Here is a 23,908-nt window from a genome sequence, read left to right on the forward strand (position 1 = left end):
GAAGCAGAAGGAGCAAAGGCAAGGGTGGTGTAAGATGCGGCTGGGAACCCAGACAGACCTCACACACTCTCAAAGATCTTTTGTTTTTGTCGAAGAGTAATGAATGGGAAGCAGCTGAAATGGTAAACGTTCGTGGGGGGTGGGGGTGTGGGTGTGGGTATGTGGGTGTGGGTGTGTGAGAGAGACAGACAGACAGACATTTGGTTTGGGACAATTGCTCTGGCTGATATGGATATGCTGGCAGTGGGTTGGAGGGGGGTCTGAGTGGATGATAAAGTCCCTTGGTGGTGCAAACGGTTAAGTACTTGACTATTAGCCAAAAGGTTGGTGATTCAAACCCACCCAGTGATGCCTTAAAGACAGGCCTGGTAGTCTGCTTCCCAATGGTCACAGCCTTGAAAACCCTACGGAGCAGTTCTACTCCATATCCATGGGGTCGCCATGAGTCGGAATCACCTTGACAGCAGCTAACAATGACAACAACAGGAGCAGATGCAGAAAAATCAATTAGAAGGCTGTGCAGTCATGGAGAGAGAGAGATGATGGTGGTGTGGACTCAAGAGCATTTGAAAGGATTTTTTCTGCTGTGATGTTAAAGCTTAACTAATACTTGAATCTCTTCCATAGTATCCCTGCCAGGTAGACAAGATGCCCAGCCTTACCTAAACCCATTGTCATCAAGTCAATTCTGACTCATAGCAACCCTATAGGACAGAGTAGAACTGCCCCACAGAGTTTCCAAGGAGCACCTGATGGATTTGAACTGCCAACCTTTTGGTTAGCAGCCATAGTACTTAACTACTATGGCCCCAGGGTTGCCAGCCTTACCTAGGACACGTGTAACTTGAGCCAGCCACCTCTCATATGCACTCACAGCAACACCCTGCCCAGCAGTCTCCACACACACTCCATCCCTGCCTCCAGCCTTGGCTGCTTGTCTGTGGTTGACACCACTTCATCACTGGTTGCCTTTACCCACCCCAGGTGCACAGAGAAGCCAGGACATACCTGGTGTTCCTCATGTCTTTTCTGGGCCCAGGTAGTAATCATCAATCTCCTCTGTGGGGCAGGACTTCCTCAGAGCAGTCCACCCCCTTTCTGAACCTGTAGGGACCTGAGGAGGAGGTAAAGGGAAATCTCGGGGGCCTCAGTCCCTGGAAGCCTTGGCAAGTGCTTGGCCTGGAGTTGGTTTCTGGGTCTTTCCAAAGGAAGCTGCCTCCCTGCAAACCAGCAGTGAGGGCGTTTCCCAGCCCTTTGGTGCTCCATTCACCAGGACCGTGATGGGGACATCTGACCCAATTGCAGCCCTCCTTTCCCTGCTCAGTTGCTCCCACTCTGCAAGGCCCCAATTCACACGCTCACCCCTTTGGTTCATAATACTCAGCCTAATTTCAGCTCTTATGTAGAACCCCAATAATGAAGCAGTTAAAAGGAGGAGGTACTCTGGTTTAAAGAGAAAAGAAAAAACAAACATCCATTGCCATGGCGTCGGTTCCGACTCATGGTAACTCCATATGTTTCAGAGTAGAACTACTCCATAGGGGTTTCTTGGCTGTAATCTTTACGGAGAAGGTCCCTGGATAGCACAAATGGTTTACACTCAGCTACAAATCTAAAAGTTGGCGATTTGAACAACCCACCCCAGTGGCACTACAGAAGAAAGGCCTGGTAATCTGCTTCTATAAAGATTACAGAAAAAAAAAAAAAAAAAGATTACAGCAAGAAAACCCTGTCTTAGTCATCTAGTGCTGCTATAACAGAAATACCACAAGTGGATGGCTTTAACAAAGAGAAGTCAAGTAGGCTAGAAGTCCAAATTCAGGGCGCTGCCTCCAAGAGAAGGCTTTCTCTCTCTGTTGGCTCTAGAGGAAGGTCCTTGTCATCAGTCTTCAGCTGGTCTGGGAGCATCTCAGCACAAGAACCTCAGGTCCAAAGGACACACTTTTCTCCCAGCCCTGCTTTCTTGGTAGTATGAGGTCCCCCCATCTCTCTGCTCACTTCTCTCTTTTATATCTCAAAAGAGATTGGCTTAAGACACTATCTAATCTTATAGATTTCATCAACATAACTGGTACTAATCCATCTCATTACATCATTAGTGATAGGATTTACAACACATAGGAAAATCACATCAGATGACAAAATGGTAAACAATCATGCGATACTGGGAATCATGACCAAGGCAAGCTGACAGATATTTTGGGGGGACACCATTCAATCTATGACAAACCCTATGGAGCAGTCCTACTCTGTAAAACATGGGGTCACCATGAATCAGCATCAACTTAAAGGCAATGGGTTAATCTTTATAGAAACAGATCACGGCGCCACTGGGTGGTTTCAAACCACCAACCTTTAGGTTAGTATTGAGCACAAATCATTTGCAACACCCAGGATGGTTTACAGAGACGGGCCTGAATTCTATATTCTTGACTGCCTTCTCACCCTCTCAGCCCAAGGTAGCACCCTGGGGCACCTCATCAGCACACCAGGTGACAAATATGGTGGGAAGACCTGCTGGAATGCCCCATCTTATAGTGACTTTCGTCCCTGCCTCTCTTCTCCCCTCACCACAGCCCCCATGGAACATGGAACACTATAAAGCTGGTTTGAAACCTGGCTCTGACGCTAACTTGGAGTGTGGCCTTGGACACGTCACTTTACGTCTCTCAGTCTCAGTTCCCATATCTAGAAAATAGGGTTAAGAATACCTCCTCCCATGATGTTATGGGGAGGGGAGGTAACATACATCAAGTGGTTTGCCTGGGATGGGTGACTCAGTAATAGATGGTAACTATTATTACTTTCTAGATTCCCAGCACGCCTCCCGCTTCCCCTCTGACCAGCTCACACCTTGTTACGAGACCCCTCTCCTCCCCACCCCACACAAGCACACTCTCCTCACACCCACTCCTGGCCTCCCCCATGACTCCCTGGGGGTGGACAGAAGGTGCTGGGACGCCTGCTCTGGCCTCCTTCCTGCACATCCCACCTGCCAAGGAGCTGCCACCCGCCTTCCGCTCTATAAATAATAAACCAGGAACGGGAGAAAAAATAAGTCAGAGCTGCGGAGTAAATGCCAAGAATCGGAGGCTCAGTCCTGCCGCATCTCTTTAGCCCTGGCCTCTGGAGACAGACTCAGCTCCTCTGTTCTGGAAATGAAGCATCCCCTTCTTTCAAGCTGCCTCGATGACGTCCTCCGGCCCACGGGACCACTGAAATTCTTCCGCTTGTTATTTAACTTGGAGGGAGAATTCTAATGTGGCCTTTTCTCCTTGCTGGGCGCAAGAAGGAGCCTTGAAGGAGGAGGGAGGAGGTTGGTTACTTGCTCTTCCAAGTCCTCCACCCCTTCCTCAGGAGACTCTCCTAAGCCAGGAGATCTCTCTGGTGATGGAGCAGAGGCTGGCAGGACAGGAACCAGGACCCAGGCCAGGGGGCCAGCCATGGCCTGGCCCTGACCCGGGGACATAGCTGGAGGCCCTATAGTGTGGTGGCTGTCAGAATGAGAACTCTCTAGGCTAGGCTGCCTAGTTAGGAACCCACGTACCAACTGTGTGACCTTGGGCAAGTTAGCATACCATTGGTAACATGAGGATAAAAACAGAAGCTGTCTCATCAGTTTGTGGTAAGGATTGGATGAATTAATACACTAAGTGTGCTACATTGGCTATGTGATAATGATATTCCAAACTCTGCTTCTCATCTGAAAATGGTCCTAGATTTTAGGGAGCAGGCAGAGAGGCGTCAGGAAACCATGCCGTGAGATCAGCACTCAGAGGTGTGTCCATTCTGTGGCTGGGCACACTGAGGCTGCAGAAGGGTGTGTTTCTACTGTGACTGACACTCAGCTGGGTCCTAGAACTCACACCAGAGGGCCCCAGGCTAATAATGTTGGAGCACATGCCCATTTTCCATAACAGGGATGCTCCTTTGTCTTCTGCTATGACATAGCATGCCAGATGAAATTTCTCCCCCCAGACAGACTTCCTTACCAGAACTTGATGAACCCCCTCCCCTTCCAAAAGAAAAGAAAGAAAGTGATAGGGAGGAGGTAAGTCGCACAGCACTGAAGACTTCCACAGAGGAGTGGTGTTCCTAAGAGCTTTTTACAAGCATGTGAATAACTCTTAATGGTGCTTTAATCAGGATGCTGCCTGCTATTAGGCAGCAACAATAAAGCAGGTAACAGGTTAGGAGCCATTTGTCAGCACTAGCTGTGACGCCACCCTCTCTCTCCCACTCAAGAAAGCAGTCAGAATTAGAGTGGAGGAAGCTCTCGTAAGGGGATAGTTCTGAACCCTGTCACTAAAAACTGAACAGGGAACCACGTGCATACACCAGCACTGTTTGCAGTCAGCACGCCTGTGGCACCCATCCCACAAGTGAGCGTGACCCCAGCATGTCCCAGGAGCTGCTCCCCTCTGCAGCGTCCTACAGTAGGACGCCCCAGAGGTCAGCCAATCCAGCCTCCACCCAAGGAAGGAGTCTTCTCTCAGGAGACCTGGAAGGAAGGCACCAGGCCTCTCCTGAGTCTTTCCAGGGATGTGGCACTCACCACCTCCCAAAGCAGCCCATTCTGTGGACGACTATGGTGGTTAGAAAGCTCTTGGTCTTGAAGTCTCCATCTGCCTCCTTATAAACCCTCAGATCAGCCCAAGTGCCATCCTTGGCAACTTCCTCAGCCTCGGATTTGCACAGTTTTCTCTTCTCTGGGCAAAGCAGTCTCAGGTCCCTCCCACTCATCCTCACCTGATGTGGTTTTCCAACCTTTTATGACCCTGGGTAGATGAACAAAATGACCCAAACCCAGCATTTCCAAAAGTAGGCTCCTGAATTCCATGAGCTGTCACCAAATATTTCTCCAAAACAGGGCTCCATGATCAAATGAGAGTGGGAAATGGTGGGGTTAACAAAATTTAACAGATGTATTTATCGTTCACATGGCATATTCTTTCAGACAGGAGAGAGAGCATGTAGCATTTTCCAAACGTATTTGATGAGATTTTCTCATCTGTTAAATGGGGACGGTAACAGTTTTCCAGGGACACTGGTGGTTCAGCGGTAGAATTCTTGCCTTCCATGAGGGAGACCCAGTTTCAATTCCTAGCCAATGCACCTCATGGGAGGAGCCCTGGTGGTACAATGATGAAGCTCTCAGCTGCTAACTGAAAGGTTGGTGGTTTGATCCCACCAGCTGCTCCGAAGGAGAAAAGACCTGGCGATCTGCTCCCAGAAAGATTACAGCTTTGGAAACCCTATGGAGCAGTCCTACTCTGTCCTATAGGGTGGCTATTAGTCAGAAATTGACTTGATGGCACACAATAACAACAGCACTTCATGCACAGCCACCACCCATCTGTCAGTGGGGACTCGTGTGTTGTTATGATGCTGAACAGGCTTCAGCAGAGCTTCCAGACTAAGACAGGCTAGGGAGAAAGGCCTGGCAATCTACTTCTGAAAATCAGCCAGTGAAAACCCTATGGATCACAACAATCCGATCTGCAACCCATCATGGGGATGGCACAGGACTGGGGAGAGTTTTGCTCCATTGTCCATGGGGTCCTCATGAGTCTGGCCAGCTAAAAACAAAGATATCTACCTCTGAGCGTGCTGTCAGAGAAGAATGCAATCACAGATGGGGAGTTACACCCCAGGCTGGCAGTGCTGTTGAATATGATACTAAGTGAGGCAGAGAGTGGCTTGAGCCTTGAGGGCTGCGACCCATGATTTCAAATGAAAAGGCAGGCACCTCCCAGAAGTGCAGAGGGAAGAGTTGTTGGCAAGTGTCTGCAGGCCCTTCCTGCTCTGGAGAAGATTGGGGAAGTCCAGGGAAGGGGGTGGAGATGGAAGAAAAGAAGCGGGCTCTGCTTCGTCCACCAAAAAACCAAACTCGCTGCCATCAGTCGATTCCAACTCATTGAGACCCTGTAGGACAGAGTAGAACTGCCCCATAGGGCTTCCAAGGCTGTAATCTTTATAGAAGCAGACTGCCACGTCTTTCTCCTGTGGAACGGCTGGTGGGTTCCAATGGCTGACCTTTCAGTTAGCTGCCGAGTGCTTGACCACTGCACCACCACAGTTCCTTGCCTCATCCGCAGCACCCCATAATGGCTTGAGGCTGTGGGAAGATGTCAGTACAGGTAAATATCCACTGGGTGGCAGCACAGTCCAAGGAATAAGGATGGTAGTGAAGGCCTACCACTACCACCAACCCCCCACCTGCCACACCCCCATCCACCCCAACTCCATTTACCTGCCTGATGAAGACCAGCCCAAGCCTCTCCCTTCCTCCTCTATCCTTCTCTGCTGATGTCTGAATGGATGAAGACTGCCAACCAAGTGTCTTCGCTATTCAATACATGTTTACTGGACACCTACAATGTGCTATGCACTTAGGATCAGCCATGAGCAAAGCCTAGGACACACGGGGCTAGAGACGGAGGTCTAGGGCCCCTGCCCCTTCTCTCTCCTGGGTGCCTGCTGAGAGGTGGCCTCCACTGTCAGAGCCATGCATTCTCTACAGGAGAAATATAGCTCCTTAAAACAAACAAACAAACAAAAACAGTTAACTGTCAATTCAATTCCAACTCATGGTGACCCCATGTGTGCCAGGGTAGAGCTGTGCTCCATAGGGGTTTCGGTGTCTACTTTTTGGAAGTAGATCGCCAGGCCTTTCTTCTGAGGCACCACTTGGGTGGGCTCAAACCTCCAGCCTTTCAGTTAGCAGCCGAGCACGTTAAACATTTGCACCAATCAGGGACTCCATATTGCACCTAAGGAGGTGAAAACTGGTTCTTAGGGGGTGAAATATATCTTACTCTTTTTTTTATGTATAAAGCACAAATGTACACAAAGAAAAAGAAAAGAAAAACCAAACCCATTGCTGTCAAGTCAGTTCCGACTCATGTATTACAGAGTAGAACTGATCCATAGGGTTTTCTTGGCTGTAATCTTTACAGAAGCAGATCGCCAGGCCTTTCTTCCATGGCGTCTCTAAGTGGGTTCAAACCACCAACTTTTAGGTTAGTTGTTGTTTGCCCTCGAGTCAATTCCAACTCAGTGATCCTATAGGACAGAGTAGAACTGCTCCCATAGGGTTTCCAAGTCTGTAATCTTTATGGAAGTAAATTGCCACATCTTTCTCCCTCGGAGCCACTGGTGGGTTCAAACTGTTGACCTGTTGATTAGCAGCCTAGTGTTTAATCATTGTACCACCAGGACTCATTTTTAGGTTAGTAGCCAAGGGCAAACGGTTTGCGCCTCCATAAACAGATATGTGTGGTGTTAAAATTTCAGGCGGGGAGGTGATTAGGTAAAAAAAAAAAAAAGGCTCGGGGGTGGGGGGCGAGTAATGGAGGGGGTGCTCTGCGCTAACCCCAGAGCTCACTGCAGGCTCCAACGCCGCTAGCAGGGTCTTCCCCTGCCAGACATACCTGAGCGCATACTGGAGTCTTCCGGCTGCTGACAGCCTCTGCCTGAGAGGCCTGGGGACTCTTCCTTTCTCTCCCTCCCTGCTGTCCTGGCCCAGGTGGGTTTTCTTGCACGAAAAGGCATACCAGGTGCGGGACACAGCCATCGAGTCCTCCGTGGTCACCAAGGTGAAAGGCTTCGGACGCTATGCCAACAGAGTGATGGACGTGTCTGATTATGTAACCCCACCCCAGGTAGGGCCCCCCACCCCCTCCCCAGGGGCGGTGTGGATTCCCAGGCGCTGGGTGGGTAGAAGGAGAGCGGGCTGAGAAAGGGAATGCCGATGGGACTCCCAGCCAGAATAATCCAGAGAATGAACCCCGAACTCCCATCTCCAGCAGCGGGGAGATGTGGTGGAAGTCGGGCCTGCCCTCCAGAGAATGGTGTTAGGCGTTGAGAAAGCGAGCTTCTCTCTAGGCTCCACCACAACTGTGCGGTAATCACGGACAGCTACAGAGGGAGAGAGAGAGGCCGAGTGATGGCTAGAAAGAACGTGGTTTGGATCCCAGCCCTGTGGTCCTGGCCGTATCACTTACCAGGAGCCTCAGTTTCTCCATCTGTGGAACGGGGATAGTAACAGTGCCTGCCTCGCTGATTGGGACTGTTGTGTTTTCTTCTCTCCCTCCCTTTCCTCTCAAGGGCACCTCTGTCTTTGTCATCATCACCAAGATGATCGCTACTGAAAACCAGATGCAAGGATTCTGCCCAGAGGTGAGGGGTAGAAGAGAGCTGGGATGAAGCAGGTCAAGGAAGAAATTGGGAGGTGGGAGGTGGGGTAGGGGCAGGGAGGGGCGCGGATGTAAGCTATGACCAGGAACCCTGGACCTCTGCCCTCCAGAGCCTGCTGCTTGTGAGGCGGCAGTGGGAGCTGAGAGGCTCCTCCAGGGCCAGCGCAGGGTCCTCCACCCACCTGCACACCTGTCTTCCCACAGAGTGAGGAGAAGTACCGCTGTGTATCCGACAGTCAGTGCCCGGCGGAGCGCTTTGCGAGTGGGGGTGAGTGCAGCCGTCCTCCACCTCCCCAACCCCTTGCACCCCCAGAGTGTTAAGGTGGGGGCGGGTGAACGGCAGCACATCCCCCAGGGGGAGCCCACGCCGGAAAAGAGAGAAGGAATCGCCTATCCGGAGTAATACTAGGCATGTGTGGATGCCCTCTGGGTGCCAAGGCCAGCGGGAGGCTGCAGAGGTGGCATGGCTCCGCCCCAGAGTTCCCAATCTAGGGTGGAGGCGACGGACAGGTGTGTCATGAAGTGCTGTCTGTCACCGAGGCACAAAGATCTGAGGGAGCTTGGCGGAGGGAGAGACATTGGTTCCAACTGGGTGGCCCAAAACGGCTTCCTAAATCACCGAGGTTTGCATGGGCCCTGAGGATGGGCCCGCTTCGGCAGGGGCAGGGGCTTCATGAAGGGTAGTCCAGGCAGAAAGAACAGCTACAGCAAAGGAAAAAGGCTCAGAGGCGAGGAAGAGCACACTGTGATTGGTGAACGAAGCGTGCGTGGGGTTCTGGGGCTGGCAGTGTATTAAGAGAGCGGAGGCTCTCGCCTGGGGCTCGGGAGGAACTGAGTGAGAGAGCGCCCCCTGCAGGGCCAAAGTGCCACAGCTCTGCTCGCCTGCCCTGCTGCCCTTCCCTCCACCAGCCAGGGTGTGTGTGTGGGTGTGTGTGGGTGTGTGTGTGTATGTGTGTGTATAGGGGGGAGCCGATGAAGAGGGGTGGGGTGAGGAGGGAGTGGCAGAGGAGTAGGCGTTCACCCGCGGCATGGCCCCACCCTCACAGGGATCCTCACTGGCCGCTGCGTGAACTACAGCTCTGCGCTCCGCACCTGTGAGATCCAGGGCTGGTGCCCCACTGAGGTGGACACGGTGAAAATGTAAGGAAGGAAGAGGGCACCGCACCACTCCCCTTTGCCAACGTGGGCAGCCCTTCACCTCTGAGTTTCCAGGGGTTCAGTGGGTCCCTCTTTGTGTTCATTACTGGGGTGGGGAAGTGGCCTCAGGGCATCATCCCCATAATCCCTCTCACCTACCACCCTCCTCCCTCTGGCCCTCGGACTTACAGAGGCCCTTTGGTCCAGCTCTCAGAGGCCCTTCATGTATGAGGGGAGGCCATGGCCATGTGCCCTTTGGGCGACTTCCACAGGAAAGGTGGTCCCTGCCCTGAAAGCTCCCTGATTCCCCCTCTTCTTCCTAAGAAGCTAAGGCCTTCTGCTCTCACCCACAGGCCTGTCATGGTGGAAGCTGAGAACTTCACTATTTTCATCAAGAACAGCATCCGTTTCCCTCTCTTCAACTTTGAGAAGTGAGTCCTAGCTCCCTCCATGAAGCCAAGATGCAGTGCCACCACCCACCTCCTTGTTCCTCAGAAGAGTGGCCCCATTCCCCCATGTCCTCTCCCTCCTCTCACCTCTCTGGGGTGCCTATTCCCACTCTCCCAGCCTACCTGGACCCCAGGACCTTGGGACCAACTTCTCTGGCACCTTCCTTGACTTGGGGCTCAAAACCCAAATGAGAGTTTGGCTTTGGGGGGTGGGGGGAGGTGGGGAGACAGCTTACACCTGGCTCTGGGACAAGGATGCCTCCAGAGGCTGGTGACCAAGAGGCTCATCCCACTTCTTTTTCCCACATCAAGCCCGTGTGAGGTCTCCCTTTTCTCTTAGCCCTGTCAGCCCCACTTTGTTGACTTAGTCATTCAGCAGCTACCCGGAGGGCATTGGCTGTGCGCAAAGCACAGTGCCAGGCACTACGGAGGTATAAAGAGTAATCAGGAGGGACTCCTGGGAGCTAGAAGGAGATTAGATATGGACACAGATACCCTAACATGAGATAGAGGGCAATGGGGTTACAAGAAAGATGCAGGGAAAGAGGTCAGGACTCAGATGCCCCTGCTTGGGCATGGAGGAGCCCAGAAGCTCCAGAAAGCTGAGAAAGCATTTGTGCCTGGGCTGTCTTCACATGAGGAGTCCCTGGGCAGTGCCAGAGGTCCCTAGGTGGCACAAATGGTTTGCACTCAACTACTAACCTAAAGGTTGGTGGTTCAAACCCACCCAGCACTGGCACAGAAGAAAGGCCTGATGATCTGCTTCCATAAAGATCACAGCCAAGAAAACCCTATGGAGCAGTTCTACTCCGTAACACACGGGGTTGCCATGAATCGGAATTGACTCCATGGCAATGGGTTTAGTTTTTTTGGTTTGGGTAGTACAAACAGTTAACTGCTAGGCTACTAACCCAAAGGTTGGTGATTTGACCCCACCCAGAGGTGCCTTGGAAGAAAGGCTTGGTGATCTTCCAAAAGGTCACATCCATGAAAATCCTATGGAGCTCCGTTCTATTCTGCATACGTGAGGTCGCCATGAGTTGGAATTAACTCCATGGCAACTGGGTTTTTTAATTTTTGTTTTGTTTTGTGGCTTCATGTTAACCCTGGGCCTTGCCTCTCTTCTCTTCTCCTCCACAGGGGAAACCTACTTCCCAACCTGACAGCTGCTGATATGAAGACATGCCGCTTCCACCCTGATAAGGCCCCCTTCTGCCCTATCTTGCGGGTGGGGGATGTGGTCAAGTTTGCAGGGCAGGACTTTGCTAAACTGGCCAGCACGGTGAGGACACTGCTACTCTTCCATGACCCTAAGTCAGGGAACACAGCCCTTCCCTGAAATTCTGGCCCTTTGGCAGACACATGGGATACTCGAGAAGAGGGAGGTGCCACCTGCTGGAATCATCCCAGGCCTGCAACTGGCTTTGTACTAGAATCCTTTCTATCTACCCCTGCCCTGAGTGGTCTTGCTTCTCCCACCCCTGCCCCCCAAGCCTCAGTTTCCATTCCCATGTTCACTCTTCACCTGCAAGGAGAGACCTTTTATCTATGGAAAGGCCCAGATGATGGGAAATTGGATTTGTGGCTACTCTCTCTCTCTGTTACGTACAGTTAAGGGATCGAAGATTCCAAAAGTAGGATGCAGAGGCCGAAGGGTTCTCGCCCTAGCTACACGACTTCTTCACTTAGCAACATGTGACAAGTCACTTCTCTTTCTCCCCACCTCCATCCTCCACCTAGAAAATGGAGAGAAACCATTGTCATGCCCCCACCCCCACCCCCATGCCTGCCCAGCTGAGGACTGTAGGTCAGAGGGCTGGGGAAGAGCTCATATGTGCTCCTTTCTCCAGGGTGGAGTTCTGGGCATTAAGATCGGCTGGGTGTGTGACTTGGACAAGGCCTGGGACCAATGCATCCCCAAGTACACCTTCACCCGGCTTGATGGCATTTCTCAGAAGAGCAGCATCTCCCCAGGCTACAACTTCAGGTAATCCTCTTGTCTCCTGGGGCATCAGGATAAGGCGGAAGGGGCTGGTGTAAAGAACATTACCTCAACCAGCAAAGCATATTGGGAAGAAAAGGCCCCATGTTCCCCCATCAGGTTCACGCTCAAAACAAGGAAGGACGTTCTAACAGTTCAGCCTGTCAGTGATGCCCTGGGCCATCGTGGCTTCCCTGTCACCAGAAGGGACCATGCCAAGAAGTCACACTCCAGGTTGGCAGTCAGATCAGATGACCAAGGTCTCTTCAAATGTTGGGGTTCTGTGATTCTGTGATCCCCCTCTTAGGTCTGGCCCTGAAGTTATAACGTGTCTAAGTAACTCACAGATAGCCCCATTCTCACTCCTGCGCCTGAATTTTCTAAGGTCTTTTGCTCCACAAAGGAAGGGCAGTAACTGGTATCATTTTACAACATGGTGATTTTGTATTTCCGTCTATAACCAGGAAATTTCATCTGAATCACAAATAACAGTACTAATGATCATTTGTTCTTCTTCAATTCCTTTCCAAACAAGGGCTCAAAACCAACCCACTGCCATCGAGTTGATTCTGACTCATAGCAACCCTATAGGACAGAGTAGAACTGCTCCATGGGGTTTCCAAGGCTGTAAATCTTTAGGGAAGCAGACTGCCACACCTTACTCCCATGGAGCAGCTGATGGGCTCAAACCACTGACATTTTGGTTAGCAGCTGAGTGCTTTAACCACGACGCCACCAGGGCTCCTCACCAGAGCTCAAACCAGTCTTTAAACATCACCTCATTTATATTCCAAAGGGCATGAGACTAATAAGACTAATAAGTTTTTTTTTTTTTTTTTTCAATTTGAAGAAAGGGAAAGAGACGAACCAGGGGAGAAAGTATGTAGAAAATCCTTGAGCAAGACCTTGACCTTCTCCCATCCTAATTTCCTCATCTATGAAATGACGATAAAAACCAGTTGCCGTCAAGTACCGTCAAGTGGATTCCAACTCACGATGACCCCGTTTGTGTCAGAGTAGAACTATGCTCCATAGGATTCTCAATGGCTGATTTTTTAGAAGTAGATCGCCAGGCCTTTCTTCTGGGGCCCCTCTGGGTGGACTCAAACCTCCAACCTTTTGGTTAGCAGCAGAGTGTGTTAACTGTTTGCCTGACCCAGGGACTCCCATAAAATGATGATAGTATCATTGTTATCTTGAGGAGCCCATGAACCAACGCATGAAAAGCTTCAGCTTTCTGTTTTGTTTTTTCCTTAATTTTTGAAGACCCAGAAGTTTCCGGCATGGCCATGATTAAGTACATAATATTATATACTAAACAGGCTAAATAGGCAGTGACCAGGAAAAAAAATACATGTAAGAATATATTTCAGTTACATGTCCAAATAATTGTTACTCAAATTTCTTTTGTTTTATAGCCCCATTGACTGTAGTGGTATTTTACAATATAATGGTATACATAGCAAAAATAACCATTGTTTTAATTATGTAGTGCTTCTATAATAGAAATATCACAAGTAGATGGCTTTAACAAACAGAAGTTTATCCTCTCAGTTTATGAGGCTAGAAGTCCAAATTCTGGGCACCAGCTCCAGGGGAAGGCTTTCTCTCTCTATTGGTTCTGGTGGGAAGGTCCTTGTCATCACTCTTCCCCTGGTCTAGGAGCTTCTTAGCGAAGAGACCCTGGGTCCAAAGGACATGCTACACTCCCATTGCTTCTTTATTGGTGATATGAGGCCCCTATCTCTCTGCTCACTTCTCTCTCCTTTTATCTCTTGTAAGATAAAAGGTGATGGAGGCCACACTCCAGGGAAATTCCCCTTACATTGGATCAGGGCTGTGACCTGAGTAAGGGTGTTGCATCCCACCCTAATCCTCTTTAACATAACCTAATCTTGCCACCATACCTATTCAATCTGTATGTGGAGCAAATAATCCGAGGAGCTGAACTCATCAACATTGGAGGAAGATGCATTAACAACCTGCTTACGCAGATGACGAAACCTTGCTTGCTGAAAGTGAAGAGGAGTTAAAGCACTTACTGATGAAGATCAAAGACCACAGCCTTGAGTATGGATTACACCTCAACAAAAGAAAACAAAAATCCTTACAACTAGACCAATAAGCAACATCATGATAAACAGAGAAAAATTGAAGTTGTCAAAGATTTCATTGTACTTGGGATCCACAATCAACACCCATGGAAGCAGCAGTCAAGAAATCAAAAGATGCATTGCATTGTGCAAATCTGCTGCAAAAGACCCCTTTAAAGTGTTGAAAAGCAAAGATGTCACCTTAAAGACTAAGGTGCGCCTCACCCAAGCTATGGTATTTTCAGTAGCCTCATATGCATGCGAAAGCTGGACCATGAATAAGAAAGACCGGAGAAGAATTGACGCCTTCGAATTGTCGTGTTAGCGAGGAATATTGAATATACCGTGGACTTCCAAAAGAACGAACAAATCTGTCTTGGAAGAAGTACAGCCAGAATGCTCCTTGGAAGCAAGGATGGCAAGACTACATCTTACATACTTTGGACATGTTATCAGGAAGAATCAGTCCCTGGAGAAGGACATCATGCTTGGTAAAGTAGAGGATCAGTGAAAAAGAGGAAGACCCTTAACAAGATGGATTGACACAGTGGCTGCAACAATGGGCTCAAGCATAACAATGATTGTGAGGATGGCACAGGACCAGGAAGTGTTTCATTCTGTAGTACATAGGGTCGCTATGAGTCAGAACTGACTCGATGGCACCTAAGAACAATCTTGCCTCATTGACCACAGGCAGAGATTAGGATTTACAAAACATAGGAAAATTACATCAGGTCACAAAATGGAGGACAACCACACAATACTGGGAATCATGGCCTAGCCAAGCTGACACATATTTTGGGGGGACACAATTCAATCCATAACAACCATTTCACCTTTCTTCACCTTTATTTTTAAATTTAAAAAATAATGACCCACCCCATGAAGCTTTATATTTGATAGTTTAAAATGTATATGTATATTCTCTGGAAAGAAGAATTTTTTTTTTAATTGAAAATGCTTTCATAGTCATCTCCAAACTTTAAAAAACCATAGGAAACAACACATATTTTAAAGTAGGTTAAAAATACTGTTTGGCTCACTGGCAGAAATTGGCATGTTTATTCAGTCGGTACATCACACTGAAATCAATACAAAGGATATTTGTATGGTAGCTTAAAATAGTAGCATATTAATAAAATTCTCATGATCCAAAATACAAGTTTTCATCTTCATAACTTCCCTCTGGCCATTGGGAATTCTTCAATCCTCCAAATAACTCATTTGGCAGGCAAGCATATGAAGAATATAACTATTATGAAGACCCCAATTATTGGTGTCATACAGTTTTAGAACAAGGCTTTCATTTAAGAAGAATTGGTTGGGAGTTTTTTTTATCTTCAATTTAGGGTGCTATGGTGCCCCCCACTCTGTCCTAGGCACAGCAGGTCGTGAGATAGTTCTAGCCCTAAATAAGCTTGGAGTGTACATGGGAGAGAGGACAGAAGCCCCAGTCTCTAAGGACCCCACCAATGTAATTCTTGAGGACCTAAGGGAAATCATTGAAAGGCGAGGGCCCCTCTTAAGACCCCAGGTAACTGACTCCCTCACCAAAGATCTCCAGGCCAGCACAATAAAGGGGAAAAGCTACTCAATTTGACCCTTGTAATTTAAAAGTTTCCAAGGGCCCAAGGAATAATGCTGACATAGAGGAGTATCTGACATCCTTGGCAAGCAGATGGGGGCAGTAGTGGTTCAGGGGTAGAATTTTCACCTTCCATGCCGGAGACCCGAGTTGGATTCCCAGCCAATGCACCACAAGTGCAGCCACCACCTGTCTGTCAGTGGGGACTTGCGTGTTGCTCCGATAATGAACAGGTTTCAGTGGAGCTTCCAGACTAAGACAGACTAGGAAGAAAGGCCTGGTGATCTACTTCTGAAAATCAGCCAGTGAAAACCCTGTGGATCAAAAGTCCGATCTGTAACCGATCATGGGGATGGCGCAGGAGCGGGCAGCATTTGCATGCACCGGGGCCGACTTGATGTCAGCTAACAACAACAATGACAAGCAGAGGGCTCTGCCCACCTTCCCTCAAATCTCTCCACCTGGTGCCCACTCACTGCCCTCACACTGCCTTCAAGCTACTAGCATCCCAAGCTAAGCTAAGAGCCCATGTAAGGGAGGCTACAGGCCACCCTTCCGAATCATCCATAAGAGAAAAAGGGTCACAAGTCAGGTTTGGCACAGGCCACAGTGAAGTTTCTATGATTCAATATCATTTGCACTTTAGAATTTCACAAAGCAACTTATTAATAGAAACGATACCGCTACCCAGTGTTGAGCGTGTCTATTACAAAGCATTTTGTGTGCATTGGCTCATTTGTTCTTCACCAACCCTAGAGGTAGGTGCTACTCTTCATCCACTTCCCAGATGAGAAAACAGAGGATCACAGAATTAAGTAAGTTTTCCAAGATCACACAGCGAGTAAGCTTGGGAGCCTGGATTCACACATATTTTCTTGGGTGATCTCCATTAGAGACAGTCACATGTGTTAATCCTCAGACAACCATCCCTATATGGTTGGTACTCTTGTCCTTGTTTAGAAAACAAAGTATCTGAGGTCGCAACCCACTGCCGTTGAGTCGATGCCAACTCATAGCAACCCTGTAGGACAGAGTAGAACTGCCACATAGGGTTTCCAAGGAGCGGCTGGTGGATTCGAACTGCCGGCCTTTTGGTTAGCAAATGAGCTCTTAACCACTGTGCCACCAGGGCTCCATATCTGATGTCCAAACCTCATTGCCATTGAGTCAATTCTGACTCATAGCAACCCTATAGGACAGAATAGAACTGCACCAGAGGGTTTCCAAGGGGTGCCTGGTGGAATCAAGCTGCCGAACTTTTGGTTAGCAGCCATAGCTCTTTACTCCTATGGCACCAGGTGAGGTTCAGGGAGTCTAAATGATTAGCAGATGCTGGAAGCACAATCCATAGCCTGGTCTTTTGTCTCCCAAACAAATCCATTTGCCTCTTACTCTCCAACGGAGACCAGATTTTTCAACTTCCTACTATTACAGTTTTGCACTGGAGGGAATAGAATTATCCAGCCAAGGTTCAGCCTTGTTTTAATCTGCAAACTCAGACATCCAGACGCAGCGAGAGATTTGCATTTCCATCACTAATTACTTCTGCAGCTCCTTTCCAAGTGTCCCCCCTACTTTTTACAGCTCCTTGCCTACAGACTCCAAGAATTCGAAAACTTAGAGCTGTTCAAGACCCCATGGAGACTCCTAGACTGAGGGGGTCATTTTACAGACGAGAAAGTGCAACCTCTAAAGGAAGAAGTGACTTGCCCAAGGTCATGAGTGCATATTAGAGTAGCCTTAGAGGTCATTCATTCCCAAAATTAGTCTCTGTGATGATGGCCCAGATGAGGCATGGCCCCACTTATCACTGGATGGCTCCTGTTGTTGGGAAGTTGACCTCCTACAGAGCCAAAATGTGTCTCCCTTCAATTCCTACCCGTGTACCTGGTGGGAGCCCTGGTGGTGCAGTAGTTAAGAGTTTGGCTGTCAGTGGAGACTTGCCAGAAGAGTAGCAGTTTGAATGCACCAATCCTTCCTTAGAAACCCTACAGGGCAGTTCTACTCTGTCCTGGAGGATCACTATGAATCAAAATCTCAACAGGTATGTACCTGGTGCTGTCCATCTAAATGAATTTTTCTTTGTGTTATCTTCTGAAGGTGCCTGCTCTCTCCCTACCTGAAATTTGGTAGAAAAATTTTATTTTTACTTGGTTTATTCTGCACAGCTCAAGACTCCAGGGTCCACTTTAGTTTAGTGTTTGTATGAAACATCCCTCCAAGTACGTTAGGAGTGCGGTTGATAGGTTCATCTGGATTTGCGGTGGACGAAGAGCAGCCATTTCTGAAAATGAGCACTGTCCAGAGTGCCACGTCAGTGGTGCACAGGTGGAAGGCATCCCCAGAGGCAGGAGGCAGGCCCTGCAGTAGACAAGGGGCCCTCGCCACAGGTGCTTCCTGCATCCCAGGTGAACGCTTGGTTCTCAGGAACAAGAGTCTAACAGACCACTGCATTCCCCACAGTGCTGGGAGCTGATGGTGCTCTCTGTGTGTGTGTGTGTGTGTGTGTGTTTGAGAGTGTGTAAGTTGTGTGTGTGTGTGTGAAAATATGGGCATTGAATATGTGTTCATGAGTGAGTGTGGATGAACGTGTGTGAGTGTATAGGCAGAAATGGTGCAATGACAGATTGAAAATACTGTATCAGTCAGGGTCCCAGCAGGAAACAGATGGCACATTCAAATTGGGTAATTTGAGGCAAGTGTATGTAACAAAGGGACTATTTCAAAGTGCAGGCAGGGTGTAGGGAAGCCACAAAGGATAGTGCAGTGCCTGGGGCTGGTACCCGTACAGTGGTTACACCCCAGGCTGAAGGGGAGAGGGGAGGAAACAGTTACTAGATGCTGGAGCTAGAGAGCTGGGTGGAGAGGGCAGCCTGACAGGAGCTGTGGGCCAGCTAAGCCCCCTGGAAGCCTGAGGCAAGGTGCCTGCTGATGCAGCCATGCCAGGTAGAGAGAGAGGAGCGGGGAGGGGATCAAGGAACACTGGCAGAGATGCCCCCCACAAGTCCTAACAGCTTTCATTTGTGGAATCACAGCCTGCCTTTAACTTTTGAAGGACTCTGATCCCTTTAGGAGGCCTCATGGCTCAGTAGTTAAGCACTTGGCTGCTAGCTGAAAGGTTGGCGGTTCAAACCCACCAGCCACTCTGTGGGAGAAAGATGTGGCAGTCTGCTTCCGTAAAGGTTTACAGCCTTGGAAACCCTATGGGGCAGTTAGTTCTGCTCGGAATCGACTCAAGGGCAATGGGTTTTCTGACCCCTTTATATCCCTGGCAAAAACATGGACCATTGCCCAAGAAAATGCACACATGCATAGACACAAACACTTTCACAGGCATTTTTTTTCTTAAAGGATACTTTAATCTACAAAGAACATGTAAGTACATCCTCAGAGTAGTAAACCCAGGCAATCTTGGTGTAGACAGAGGAGGGACACAAAAACTCTGTTCACACCTTCAGTCCTGCCCCCCTTGCCCATAAACCCCATTGCCCTCGAGTCGATTCTGACTCATGGTGACCCTTTAGGACAGAGCAGAACTGCCCCATAGGGTTTCCAAGGCTATAAATCTTTACAGAAGCAGACTGCCACATCTTTCTCCCACCGAGTGGCTAGGGGATTTGAATCGCCAAGCACTTGACCGTTGTACCACCAGGGCCCCACTCCCCTTGCAGGAGGTTAATATCCTGGGCAAGTGCCCTGGTGGTACAAGCTGTTTGCAGTTGACTGCTAATCTAAAGGTTGGAGGTTTGAATCCACCCAGCAGTGCCTCGAAAGAAAGACCTGGTGATCTGCTTCTGTAAAGATTACAGCCAAGAAAACTCTATGGAACAGTTCTACTCTGTCACATATGGAGTCGGTTAAGAGTCAGAATCAACTTGACAGCAGTGGGTTTGGTGGTTTTGTTTTGTTTTAATATCCTGGACAGTTTGGCAAGTTTCCTTCCAGGCCTTTCCCTATGCGTTTATCTTTATGCAGCATAAAATTCTGGGGCTTTAAAGACCTCTGAAAGCTCATCTCTGGACCTCAGATTAAAAACCCTTGGGATTAAATTAGGAGACCTGGTGGCTCAATGGTTAAGAGCTCAGCTGCTGACCAAGAGGTCAGCAGTTTGAATCCACCAGGCGCTCCTTGGAAACCCTATGAGGCAGCTCTGCTCTGTCCTATAGGGTCAACTATGAGTCAGAATCGACTCGACAGCAATGGGTTTGTTTTTGGGTTTTTTTGGGTGGCTCAATGGCTAAGCATTCAGCTGCTAACCAGAAAGTCAGTGGTTCAAACCCACCAGCTGCTCCCAGGAGAAAGGACCTGGAGATCTGCTCCCAGAAAGATTACAGCCTTGGAAACCCTATGGGTCGCTATGAGTCGGAACTGACTCGACAGCACACAAGAGGGTTAAATTTGCAAAGCCTTTCACACTTATCCTTGATTTGGGCCTCATAGTTTGCCCTGTCCCCTCCTCCCCGCCCCCAGGTAGGCTCAGAATGATTTTCTCGACTTGCCCAAGATTACAAGCCTGCTAAGAGGTAAATCAGGACTCAAACCCCGGAACCTGATTTATATCCATTGCTTCTAGCACACCTTCCATCATCATGTTGCTTGCAAAAAAAAAAAAGTAGCTGTAAGAGTTATACTGAAGGGAAAAGAAGGAAGCAAAATGGTGCACTTAGCAACGTCTGATTTCTTAGGTCTCCTCCAAGAGTTCCTAACACAGCTTTGCTACTAAAACGCAATGCAGTTTTGGATTTCCTCTCTTGGTGTCTGGGACAAAAACACTGGTTCAGCTGCTAGATAGTCCTCGTGCTGGAGGTGTTTCTAGCGATCGTTGGTGTTGGAAATGTACCCACCGCAGCTTTTATGAAGCTCTGAAAGTTGGCGCCTGTTCTGCTTCCATTTGAAACGTTCAGATCAGCAAGATCTTAGGCAAATTGACGGAGACAGAGGCGAAGTGTGGCTTTGATCATTCTTTCTGCAGTCTGGATTTTTCTCCTTCCAGAAGCCATAGAATATGTGTTAAAAAGCAGCCATTCCCACCATTTCCACAAAAACACTTGAAGGCCCTCTTCAAGGAGGCTTATTTGCTTGAATTGTCCATGACCTGCTCTCCTCTTCACCTTCTTTAGGTTACAGTGGGAGGGGAGATCATAAGAGCAATCCTGAGCCTTGGTGGCGCAGTGGTTAAGCATTCAGCTGCTAACCAAAATGTCTGCAGTTTGAATCCACCAGCCACTCCTTGGAAACCCTATGGGGCAGTTCTTCTCTGTCCTGTAGGGTCACTTTGAGTCAGAATTGACTCGATGGCAATGGGTTTGGTTTGTGTTTTATAGTTTTTTGAGTCCCTGGGTGGTGCAAATGGTTAATACGTTGGGCTCCTAACTTAGAGGTTGGAGGTTCAAGTTCACCCAGAGGTGCCTCAGAAGAAAGGCCTGGACATCTACTTCTGAAAAATCAGCCATTGAAAACCCTATGGAGCACAGTTCTACGCTGACACACGTGGGCTCACCATGAGTCAGGGTCACCTCTACGGCAACTGGTTGTGGTAGTGATGATTATAATTTTCACGTGTTTTCTCCTCACAACAACCAATATTATTGGTTGAAAATACTGGCTAACATTCATTGAGCATTTACCAGTAATCCAGGGACTTAGGAAGTACTCTGCTTGGGTGATCTCAATGGCCCTCGAGAGGGAGCATTGCATAGCTGGGAAGCCTGAGGTTCAGGGGTTCATTTACCTGTCCAGGGCCACATAGTTCTGGAGCCAGAATTCAAACCCTGGCAACCTGGCTCCAGAGCCTGGGCTTGTAACCACAAATGTCCTGGTATGCTGGGTATGGTTACTCCCATTTTACAGATGAAGAAACTGAGGCCAAACAGATTACTCCCATGAGCAGACAGCTAGTAATCTAGCTCTCAGGTACATCTTCTAGCTCTGTGTCCACTGATCTTTTCTTGCTTCATTCATTAAAGATGAATTACTAGTATTGTATTTTTACGCAAATAACACGCATCTTCTATGTTTGTTTGCCAGCTGCTCCCTCCCCTCAAGGTATTTTCCCGAAGCCTCAGGCTATGCAAATTTTTTTACATGTCACTGTGAAAAAAATTAACATAGCATTTAGCAAAATACCTCGTGGGGGAGGGAACGGTTAGCCAACGAATGTAGAAGGTGCACGTTATTTGTGCGAAATATGGTAATACGTTTTTAAAAAATCAACAGCAAACCATTTTTTAATGTCTGCATTTGAGATGATTGTTGTTGTTGTCAGTTGGTGTTGAGTTGGCTCCGATTCATGGCTACCCCAAGTACAGCAGAACAAAAACTGCCGGGTTCCACACCATCCTCATGATTGCCAACATGTTTGAGTTCATAGTTGCCTTCCCACCTAGGATTCTCATCTTCCTGCACTATAACAGACAATACTCTGTTATGATCCATACGGTTTTCACTGGCTCATTTTCAGGAGTAGAGTGCCAGGCCTTTCTTCCTAGTCTGTCTTAGTCTGGAAGCTCACTGAAACCTGTCCGCCATGGGTGAACCCTATTGGTATTTGAAATACTGGTGGCATAGCTTCCAGCATCATAGCAACACGCAAGCTACCACAGTACAAGCTGACACAGGTGGTGGTAAGGATGATTGTTGCTGTTTTTGTTAGTTGCTGTCAAGCCGATTCTGACTCATGGCAATACCATGTATTCAGAGTAGACCTACGCTACATAGGGTTTTCAAAGCTGTGAACTTTTGCAAGCAGATTGCCAGGCCTGTCTTCCGAGGAGCCTCTAGGTGGGTTCGAACCATCAACTTTTCTGCTTGTAGTTGAGCTGTTAACTGTTTATGCAACCAGTTTCTGGAATATGAGTAAACAAACATAGCTTCGGATCCTTTTCTAAGGAGCAGGGTCCCAGCCTGCTCTAAGGATGTTATCCACCCTCAACGCCATGAGTCTGCCAGGAGATATTTTCCTATCAGTGTAAAACCAACTGTAAAAGTGCATTTCAGCTGGCAAAAGTACTTCCCACCAGGCAAAAGCTTTGCTGAGAACACCACCTCCTTCACTTAGAAACCCAAATTCCAGGCCCAAGTTTTCCCTCGCAAGTCAGGCCCGGATCCCGTGAGTTTGTTGCTGTTTTTCCTGCTGCTGTAACAGTTCTGTGTCCCTGCTGTAGGAAGGAATTTCCACCACTCTAGGGGAGGGTGGATCCTTTCTAAACAGATGTCTAAGCGCTTCCAAGGGATTTGTACATCGTGATAATAACTCGCCTCCTTTCAGCGAACACTTATTGACTGCCAACTGCTGCAAATGTCAGCTCAGCACAGCATAGCTCTCCCAGCAGTGGGGGCCATCCAGAGCTAAACTTGGACTGCTCTTACAGGTAGTGAGTTTCCCTCCACTGGAGGTATCCAGGCAGCAGCAGGGAAACCCCTGGGGAAGACTGTGGGGAGGACTTGAAGGTGTCTTCCGACTTCCAGATTATAACACGCTGGGCTTTGTGGCTGATGTAGAGATGAATGGGACCAGTCCCTATATTCAAGGAATTTTTAATCCAGTAGAAATGACAAACCTGAACCCAAATAACAAAAATGTTTATTATATATATATACATATATGTGTTTGTGTGTATATGTATGTGTGTATATACATACATATATATATGTGCTGCAAAAGACCTCTTTAAAGTGTTAAAAAACAAAGCTGTCACTTGGAGGACTAAGGTGTGCCTGACCCAAGCCGTGGAGTTTTTAATTGCCTCATGTGCATGTAAAAGCTGGACAATGAATAAGGAAGACCGAAGATAAATTGATGCCTTTGAATTATGGTGTTGGTAGAGAATATTGAATATCCCATGGACTGCCAGAAGAACGAACAAATCTGTCTTGGAAGAAGTGCAGCCAGAATGTTCCTTAGAAGCGAGGATGGCGAGACTTTGTCTCACATACTTTGGACATGTTATCAGGAGGGACCAATCCCTAGAGAAAGACATCATCTTGGGTAAAAGTGGAGGGTCAGCAAAAAAGAGGAAGACCTTCAATGAGAAATGAGATGGATTGACACAGTGGCTGTAACAATGAACTCAAATACAGCAATGACTGTGAGGATGACACAGGAGCGGGTAGTGTTACCTTCTGTTGTACATAGGGTCGCAATGAGTTGACACCTAACAACAGCAACATATATGTATATCTGCATGCGTGTGTATATATACGTGTGTGTGTATATATATATATGTATAGTGCTGGGGCAAGCCAAGAATAATTGAGAAGAAACAGTGGCAAAGCAGAGAGAGAGCCCCAGGCTGTGGACCAGGAGACCTGGTCACCTGGGTTATGGTTCAGGCCTTGCCACAAATTCTCAGTGTGATTTTGAACAAGTCCTGTCCCCAACATGGGCCTCAGTTTCCTCCTCCATGAAATGGGTTGGTTAAACGTAATTGTCGTTAAGGCCCCATCAGGCTCTAAAAGTGAATCAG

The 23,908-nt window shown here is 48.3% G+C and overlaps 1 protein-coding gene across 1 annotated transcript in view; it reads left to right on the forward strand.

Annotated features, from left to right (window-relative positions):
* Positions 1-23,908, forward strand: part of P2RX3 (purinergic receptor P2X 3) — a 37,462-nt gene that overhangs the window by 2,334 nt on the left and 11,220 nt on the right. The window contains exons 2-8 of the mRNA XM_004389182.2: positions 7,529-7,664; positions 8,110-8,181; positions 8,403-8,466; positions 9,245-9,338; positions 9,689-9,766; positions 10,925-11,066; positions 11,635-11,771. Of these exons, the coding sequence (XP_004389239.1) occupies positions 7,529-7,664; positions 8,110-8,181; positions 8,403-8,466; positions 9,245-9,338; positions 9,689-9,766; positions 10,925-11,066; positions 11,635-11,771 (723 nt within the window). The remainder of the gene's footprint in view (positions 1-7,528; positions 7,665-8,109; positions 8,182-8,402; positions 8,467-9,244; positions 9,339-9,688; positions 9,767-10,924; positions 11,067-11,634; positions 11,772-23,908) is intronic.

The sequence above is a fragment of the Trichechus manatus genome, unplaced genomic scaffold (genome assembly GCF_000243295.1).
Source record: "Trichechus manatus latirostris isolate Lorelei unplaced genomic scaffold, TriManLat1.0 scaffold00236, whole genome shotgun sequence".
In the NCBI taxonomy this organism is placed as follows: Eukaryota; Metazoa; Chordata; class Mammalia; order Sirenia; family Trichechidae; genus Trichechus; species Trichechus manatus.